We start from the raw sequence: 8769 nt of genomic DNA on the forward strand, positions 1-8769 counted from the left end.
CCTTTCCGTGCGATGTCTCCCCTTCACTCTGCATCCCCCTTTCCGTGCGATGTCTCCCCTTCACTCTGCATCCCCCTTTCCGTGTGATGTCTCCCCTTCACTCTGTATCCCTGAGTTAATCCTCAGTCTTCATTCCTCTTTTTATCAGAGCTCACTGGAAGATGTGCCCACATCAGAAAGCCCCGTGCCCTGCCTGCCTTCTCTTGCAGACACTCCCCCCTGACCCTCCCTCCCCGCAGGCCCAAGGAACATCCCTCTGGAGGCCAGGAACAGGATTCACATCACCAAGATCAAGTCTCTGTCCTCATCTTACTTGAACTGTGAGCGATGTGTGGCGGAGCTGACCAGCTCTCCTTCCTACACACCTTCCCTCTGGCCCCAGGACACTGCCCTCTCTGTCCTTCCTCCCTTTGCCTCTTCCTCTCAGTCTTGCTATCCTGGGACACTTACTTTCCCCACTTCTCAACATGAGTGTGTCCCGGGCACAATCCGGCCAGCCTTCCCTCTCTCTCTGCATTCAGTCTCCACCAGTCTCATTCAGACAAATGCCATTAAATACCTCCTGCACATGGAAGCACATTTCCAGCCCGATCTCTCTGACCACCAGTCCCCCATGTCCAGAGGCCCACCTGGCACCTGCATGTGGACATCATCAGGCGTCTCACGGGCTTCTGCCTGCACCACTGCACTCATGGTTCTCTGAACCCAGCCTACCCTCCTGCTGGCTCCACCAGCTCAGGAACAGTCAAGGAAGCCCATCAGGCTTTCTGGCCAAATACCTTGTGGGGGGAGGGTCATCCTCAGTGCCTCTACTTCTCTGGCTTACATCAACCCACCAACAAATCCTGCTGGCCAAGCGATCACTGTCCCCTGGGCCTTTGCAGTCACCTCTCAACTGTTCCCACTGCTTCTTCTTTAAACCCATTCTCACTCCACCAGATTCCACTGTATTCTATTCACTCAGTACCCAAAGTGAGCTTCAGAATTCAAGTCACATATTGTCACATCTAATTGCCTCATGCTTCATTCCTACTCAAAATCACACAGTGAGCCTCCCCTCCTTGACCTCCAAGATAAAAGTCAACTGTCCTTCCTGATACCACCTCCCGTGGCCCAAGATCCCCTCCCCCTGCTGCTTCACACCATCCCCGCCAGGCCAGTGTGCCCCTGCCACTGCACCCCACCCTCCCTACCTTTCGTTCAGCCAGTTCAAGTTTTTTTCTTTTCCTTTTTTGCAGTTTTGGCCAGGGCCAGGCTTGAGCCTGCCACGCCTGGTATATAGGGCCAGCCCCCTACTCCTTGAGACACAGGCGCCACCCCCAGTTCAGGTTTTCTCAGTGGTAGCTTTCTTCCCATCTTTCCTTTGATCCCACGTCTGCATAAACATTCCCTTCTGGCAGCTCACTGTCTATTTCTCACTCTAAATTATTCTTCTTAGCAATCACACCTGTGGCTTTGCTGTCTGTCTCATGCACACCAGAAAGCACCCAGCTGGATGTGGCTCCTCTGCACCTAGGACGCAGCCTGGAACACGGGGCAGCAGCCGAGCACTGCACCCCAAGGTGCATGTGTGTGGGGGACCCTGCGGTTGTGAGCCGGTCATGCCCCTTGTCATGCTCCAGCAGACGCCATGTTCACCTGGGGTCTGGGAGACCTCAGCACCCCACCTGCCCACATACCTTGCCTAAGCACTTAGCGCAGGCTGAGTTACTGATCCTTCACCTCAGCCCTGTGGGGGATCCATGACTGTTCCCACTGTAGACCAGCAGGTTAAGTGACTCTTCTGACACTGCACAGAGAATGGACACGGGGAGCACAGAGACCACCATATTACCCTCTGTTAAAGTGGTACCGAAGCTTTCCTGAATATTTATTTGCCAGAGGCCCTGAAAACAGGAGCCAAGCTGATTACAGACTGACGGGCCAATTACTTCTGTTAACACCGAAAGGTAATTGGTCCTGTGTTTCATTAATTTTTAGGGTGGCTTTTTGATTTTGAAATAAAGTGTTAAAAGAAATACAAATAAAATGGCATTTTCAATGAACTGCTAAAGCCTGGTTCATAGCCTGTCTTACTTTTCCTAGGAGATGACCCCTCTCTCTAGCATATTTCACAATCCCTATTTTGTGCTGGGTTTTATTGGGGCTATAGTAGACTCACTGTTTCGTTTGTTTGTTTAAAGAGATCCGCTCTTACTCTGTCTCCCAAGCTGGAGTGCAGTGGTGTGATCATAGCTCACTGCAGCCTGGATCTCCAGAGCTCAATGATCCTCCTGCCTCAGCCTCCTAAGTAGCTGGGATGACAGCTATATGCCTCATGCCAGGCTTATTCTTTTCTTTTACTTTTGTAGAGATGGGACCTCACTATATTGCTGAGGCTGGACTTAAATTCCTGGGCTCAAGTGATCCTCCTGTTTCAGTCTCCCAGAGTGCCAGGATTACAGGCAGGCACCACCATGCCCCGCTGACTCAACATCCTTAGAATGATATTGAGCTCCAAAGATTGGAATATTCTTTTGTTTCCAATCTATAAATCTCGCCCCCCATTCTTTCCCTTTTGTAGCACCACAGTATTAGGATATCCCAGGGAAAGCACTAGAGTGAGAATGCTAGCCGTGGCCTTCAGCGCTGGGGTAGCCCTGGATTCTACCACTTTCCAGTAACGAAATCTGAACACACTTCTCTAAGCAATAAAGTCTGAGCTCTTTCACTCACAAAGTGAGGATTTTGTGAAAATGAAATAGTACATTTCTTTGGAAAGTGCATTCTGGAGATTAAGGAGATACATTCATACAGATGCTGAGAGTGACTGCTACTCCCACCAGAGTTATATGAAGAGATGGCTTTTTACTCTGGGCTCTAATACTTCCCTCTGAAATTTCGTACCACTTAAAACATGCATATTATGCAATTGAACCCTTGTAACAATTCAAAAGCCTACATACTCCTTCTCCCCTTGAACCAAGCCAGTGACTCATCCTGGCGCGGACTGCCAGACGGTGTCGGCAGAGAGCTGCGCTCGCCGGCTCTCTGAAGCTTTGCTCAGTGCCGCTGGCATCACATGCGGGCTAAAGGTTGCCTTCACAAAGCATGTCATTTGCAAGTATTTTTTTTTTGGGGGGGGGGCTACCTTTTAAAAAAATGTTGGCCATTCATCTGTAGACTTGTTTCAGCCACCTACATTTTTTGTAATGGGCAACAATGACCTTTCTAATCTGTGCGGGTCCCTGAAGCCTCTGGATGTGCCAGGGCCTGTGTGTCTGCTAACAGCATCAGTGGTGCTTTCTGAGTGTTTTCATAATTGTTACAATGACTGTTTGTCCCGGGCCTTATGAACCTGCAGTGACAATGTAGGAAGAATTTGTCATCTGGGAATTCACAAGAGAGAACTTTCCATTTAAAAAGGCATTGTAAGTACCTGCATGATTCAGAGAGAATGTACTTTCTGCTCTACTTAAAAGAGGGAACTGTCCTTGAGTATGTGTATTTCAAAAGGCCCTCTTCATGGAAACGAAGGTCCCGGTTAGCAAATCCATGTAGAAAGATAGAGAATACCCAGGTCCTCATGTTCTTAAGTCACTTCTCCAGGAACCTACTTTTAGTTGATGATTGTAAAATATTATTTCCCAAAATCTATTTGGATGATGGCTGCCACATAATAAAAATTCTAACACATATTTTCTTCTCCAACTGATAAACCACGAAAATATGTGTAAGCCAATTAAAATAAATGGAATCAGAGTTTATCTTATTATTGAGCGGATGATCCTCAAATTTATCACTAGTCTATCAAGTCTTATATGGAATGTTTTTCCAATTGATGACAAATTAATTCCAGTTTACATGTAATACTATAAATTTTGACATTACATAGATGCCAATATTGTTTCTGGGCGATGCCATCTACTTTTGCTTACCAGTTTCACTAGTTTATTCATACTTATAAAATAATTGTAATATTTCAAATAATCTCATGTCTCCAAATGTGCCGTTACTCAGGCTGTCTGTCAAATAAGGCCTCTGTTCTGTTGTATGCTTGACTCATCCTCTGTTCTATAATTTAAAACTATCAGGAGAATTATAAAGGCTACTGAAAATGAGCTGCTGGTGACTCTGATCAAAATAATAGATCGGGAGAAGGAAAAGAAAAAAATACCAGATATTTTCAAAGCGATTTCACATTGTCTTATATAATCCCCAAATGTACTTCACTTATCACAGCTACAGATTTTCTGACTGCCAACGCCACACACGTCTCACAAACACATCCACGTGGTCCATGCACAAAACCCTCACACGTTTTCTTTTCCCTTCTTTCTGTGCCTGATTTTATGCAGCATGTTTTCCCCCTGGCCAGTTCTCTGGCCTCACCCAGGTACTGACACGAGTGGGCATCACTCTTTCATAGAGTCGTATTCAAATTAGGACCTTGGGTGTTCCTCCTTCACCTTTCTTTCCAACCTGGTCACATAAACTCTTCCTTTGGGGCAGAGGCAGGAGAAAAAATGGACCCCCCTAAAAAAACACTTTTTTGCTCTCCAGTCTCAGAGTATAGAAAATACTTTTTACCCTGAAACAGTGAACACCTTTCAGAGAATCATGTCCTCCTCCTCTCAATTGGTTTAACCTAAAACCACCCTGGGAATCATGTGTAGTCAAACAAGGTTGCCCAGGAAGTGACCAGGCAGAAACAGGGGGAGGGAATACAGAGTCCTAGCAGGTACTGGGTTTGGGAACCTCTGCCCCTCCTTCCCCAACTGGAAGACGGGCTAAAGATGCCCAGTTCATTCAGCTGTTTCCTGGATTCACCTAAAACAAGTAACATAAAAGGAGATGCTGAACATTGGGATAGCTGTTACTTTTCAAGATTTAAAGTCAAGTAAGTATTATGAAACTTCCCTTGGGACTCGTCAAAATAATTCTTGAGTACATTGAGATAACAGGCCAGTGGGGAGAGCTTCATACAAGAAAAGAACCAAACAGCGGCTTGAAGCCTTTTCACGATGTCTCTGGTGACTGTTGAAAAACATTCCCCTGTGGGCCAGAGTGGACAAAAGTCAGCTTCCTGCTTTGCTAGAGACCCCGCTTCATCGCAAGGCGAGAGTTAAAAGCACCCAAACAACCTGATATAAAACTCCACTTACAAAAATATCTCCTAATAAAAATAATCTTAAATTGTTTAGAAAAGTTTTAAGCCAGATATGTTCACCACAGAGAAAGGTATAACAGCATAATCAGAAAGACCGTAAACATGGCACACTAAGGCATCCCTGAACAACACGGCATCGTGCACTGTAATCGTGTCCATTTTAAAAGCACAGACTTGAAAGAGTTTGTGATAATAAAGTCACAGGTAAAGAAATAAAAGCTCACTACAAAACCGGATGTACAGTATGATCCCAATGATACATAAATATGTATAGAAGCCAGAGGAATTAAGCAAACCACAGCATGAAGGATGGCCATGGAGGAATCAGGAGATGTTGCTTCTTTTTTTTTTTTTTGCAGTTTTTTGGCTAGGACTGGGTTTGAACCCGCCACCTCCAGTATATGGGGCTGGTGCCATACTCCTTGAGCCACAGGCACCACCCAGAAGATGGTCCTCTTACACTTCTCTGTATCTCACATGCGTTCTGCAGTTAGGAGGTAGTGTTTTATGACTGACGATTAACCTTTCCTCTAAATGTTTAAAACTGCTCCGACAGTGGATTTTCTGGAAGGATGGAAAGGTATTCTGCCCCTTACTTGGTGTTGGCTTCCAAAGGAACTAAGTTACCTCTCTGTTTTAAGGATGGCCTCAGAAAGCTACAGAATTAAATACGCAATAAAGTATAACTGCTTCTTGTGGCTACACTCCATACACACAGTACCGCCTATTTCAGAGTTGCACCTGCCAAGGAGTGGCCTATTAAATGCAAATTCACAATAAGATATTTTGACCAAAATGTTACCACAAAAATGTATGTTCCCAATCCTAGCATACTCCTTACCTCCAAAATATTACCCAATGCATGTAGCGTATCAGTAAACAAACCAAACACTTAATGAATTAAATGGCAGGCTTGAAAATTCCATATGATTTCACTTATATAGAAAACTTCCGTTCAGAGGAGTGCTGTGCACATCACAGTTTGGAGGATTTGACAGCTGGTGAGAATTTGGAAAGGAAAAGCTTCACTTAACAGCTAAAGAAACCAATGGCATCGGAGGAGAGGTGTCCACTCAAGACAGGAAAAACAAGAGTAACTCCCACTGCTGTTGCCCAAAGACATGCCAGGAAGGGCTAAAAGGGCCGTGACACACCACATTCCTGTGCCCACTGGTAGTGCAAGCACTGCCCGTCCTGCAGTAAAGGACAAGCATCTTCCTTAGCTCAGCTCTGCTGGACAGAGTCCCAACGAGGGGCTCAGGCCTGCGCCCAGGTAGACTGACCTACAGCCTCAAGTGCTGTCTTCTCGAGCAGTGGCACCTGGGTGAGGTCTGAAGAACCTCCCCCCTACCCACCCCCACCCTGTTTCTTCCTTTGCACAGATCTGGAAGAGCAGAAAATGTCCAGAGGGCAAATATTCCTATGTGGCCCATGTTTACTTGCCAGATGGAAGGTCTGTACAGGCTGCCTCGGAGCCACTGTACAGTCCTAGCCCTTCCATGATTTACACAGTGCAACCTCTGGAGCCCATTTTTGTAAAACTAATGCTTGTCAACTTTTGTCCTGACATTTCATTTCTTAACTGTACTCTATCTTCAAGTTCCAATGGTTTTGGTTAATCAGATGGTAATTGGTTAATCAGATGTAAAACTAATGCTTGTCAACTTTTGTCCTGACATTTCATTTCTTAACTGTACTCTATCTTCAAGTTCCAATGGTTTTGGTTAATTCTGGGTCAGAGGATCCAGGGGAAGAGGAACACCAGCCCCCTAAAAGCATTCATCTGGAATGCCTAGTTACTGAAAGCTGTGAATGGAAATGTTTACAGAGAACCTCAGAGGTGTCCTCTAGACCTCAGGCACCGGTAGTTTAGACGCTGCACCAGTGTCCAGAGGGCCCCAGCTGCAGACCCTTGGCTCAGGTCAGGGCCACCTAGAGTCCTCACAAACACCGTGGAGTATGGGCCAGGCTTTGAAGGCAAATGTAGCTGCAGGAGAGAACTAAGGAGGACGGCCAAATGCTGTATGCTGCCTCATCTGACAGCAGTGACTGTCCTTTACACACATGAACTTCTGAGTCTCGCTTTAACTTGAGTAGGGGACAAACACAGCTGACTCTGATACCATCTCTGGCTTCCAGTTCTGAAAATGTAATTGGCCTCTTTTCTCTGCCTCACTTCTGAGACCCCACAGCAGCCTTGCTCAGGGAGAAAGCCTGGGTCAAGGCCAAGACTCTTTATGTATTTATTTACAACAAACTGACAGGCATGGACCTGCAGAGGGGGTTAAGAGACGGCTTGATGAACTGGTGTTCTGCTTTACAAGGTTTCTGAAAGGCACCGGTGCCCCCCAACATTGTAAAATAAAAGCACAGATGGTAACTTACCCAAAGTGACTGGATAAGTTCATGGAGATACAAAAGAGAAGGAGGTTTTTGATCATGATAAAGCTAGAGAACATTCCATTGTCCATTCCCAATAAGAATAATTGTTGAAGCAGATGAATTTGGAAGAATCACTGTTCCTTTCTCCAAGTCGAGCTGGACGCTGCAAAGTACACAAAGCGGGAAGGCGTATGAACACAAGCGTTTTTGTGTCTCAGTTCCTGGAAGCAAACCCTACCACTCCCGAAGCAATTTTCAAAGAAAGAGCGGGAGGCCGTGCTCGCCCGGCAGACGGGCATTTTCCACATGCTCACGGGGCAGGGAGTGGGGGTGTGGGAGAAGGCGCCGGATGGACTCATCGTCACCTTGATTCAGGCTGCAGCATCATTCTCATTTATTTTTTCCATGTCCCAACTAATGTTTTACCTTATAGCATGTATTTCAACGACCCCATTGGTCGAATTATTAAAAATAAATGCTGAAAGTTATTTGGGAAGCTGTATTTGGTACCCATCAAATCCACAAGTGGAATAATTTTACCTTTCTTTAATGTGTGCCACGCGTTCAAAGCCAGCAAGCTACTCCTCGTTCTGGAAGGCGCTGACAGCGTGCAGAGAGGGGGAGAGAAAGCACATGTAAGACGCGAGACTCTGCAGGGTCACCGTCATGTCACAGCCGCTTTGTCTGCGTCCTGCGCCCCCCCCCCCCAACTAAATAAGTTCCTAGTCTCTGAAGTCGCTCAGTCCGGTGCTGGACGCTAATTAGCGCAGTTGAAATCCAGGCGGCTCGGCATCTAACCTGAATGAAGGCGCGTATTTCTCCATATGCGCATAACGCAAATAAGTGCTCACGATTTACGAACACCATGCCGAGTATTCGCAAAGAAGCGTTTCCCAGGGACACCCCCTCCCCCGCACACTCTGCAATCGGGACGCACACAGCCGCTACTTCCACCTCAAAAACCAAGGCCCTCTGCGACTTCTGTCAAGAAGGGCAGGGTGCCACGCGGTGGTCGCCTGGGCGCGTCCTGGGGCTCATCGCCGGACCCGGGCCAGAGCCCGAGCGGCGAGCACGCGGCGCTGCCTGCGGGAAACCCAGGCGGCGCCTCCTGCCGCCCCTCAGCCCTGAGCCAGGACCCCTCCCCAGCCCGAGGAGCTACGCTCCCACGCCCCCCTCCCCCGCCCTGACCACCATGGAGGCTCTCCAGGGTCAGCGCGCCAGGGCAGGTGGGCGCGGGG

At 47.2% G+C, this 8769-nt stretch overlaps 1 protein-coding gene across 1 annotated transcript in view; it reads right to left on the reverse strand.

Moving 5' to 3' along the window:
* GABRA5 (gamma-aminobutyric acid type A receptor alpha5 subunit) overlaps positions 1-8769 on the reverse strand; it is an 82178-nt gene that overhangs the window by 72212 nt on the left and 1197 nt on the right. The window contains exons 2-3 of the mRNA XM_003800158.2: positions 8072-8131; positions 7535-7694 (exon numbers count right to left, since the gene is read on the reverse strand). Coding sequence (XP_003800206.1) covers positions 7535-7620 — 86 coding nt within the window. The 5' untranslated portion in view covers positions 7621-7694; positions 8072-8131. The remainder of the gene's footprint in view (positions 1-7534; positions 7695-8071; positions 8132-8769) is intronic.

The sequence above is a fragment of the Otolemur garnettii genome, unplaced genomic scaffold (assembly GCF_000181295.1).
Source record: "Otolemur garnettii isolate 467f Iridium unplaced genomic scaffold, OtoGar3 scaffold00170, whole genome shotgun sequence".
NCBI lineage: Eukaryota > Metazoa > Chordata > Mammalia > Primates > Galagidae > Otolemur > Otolemur garnettii.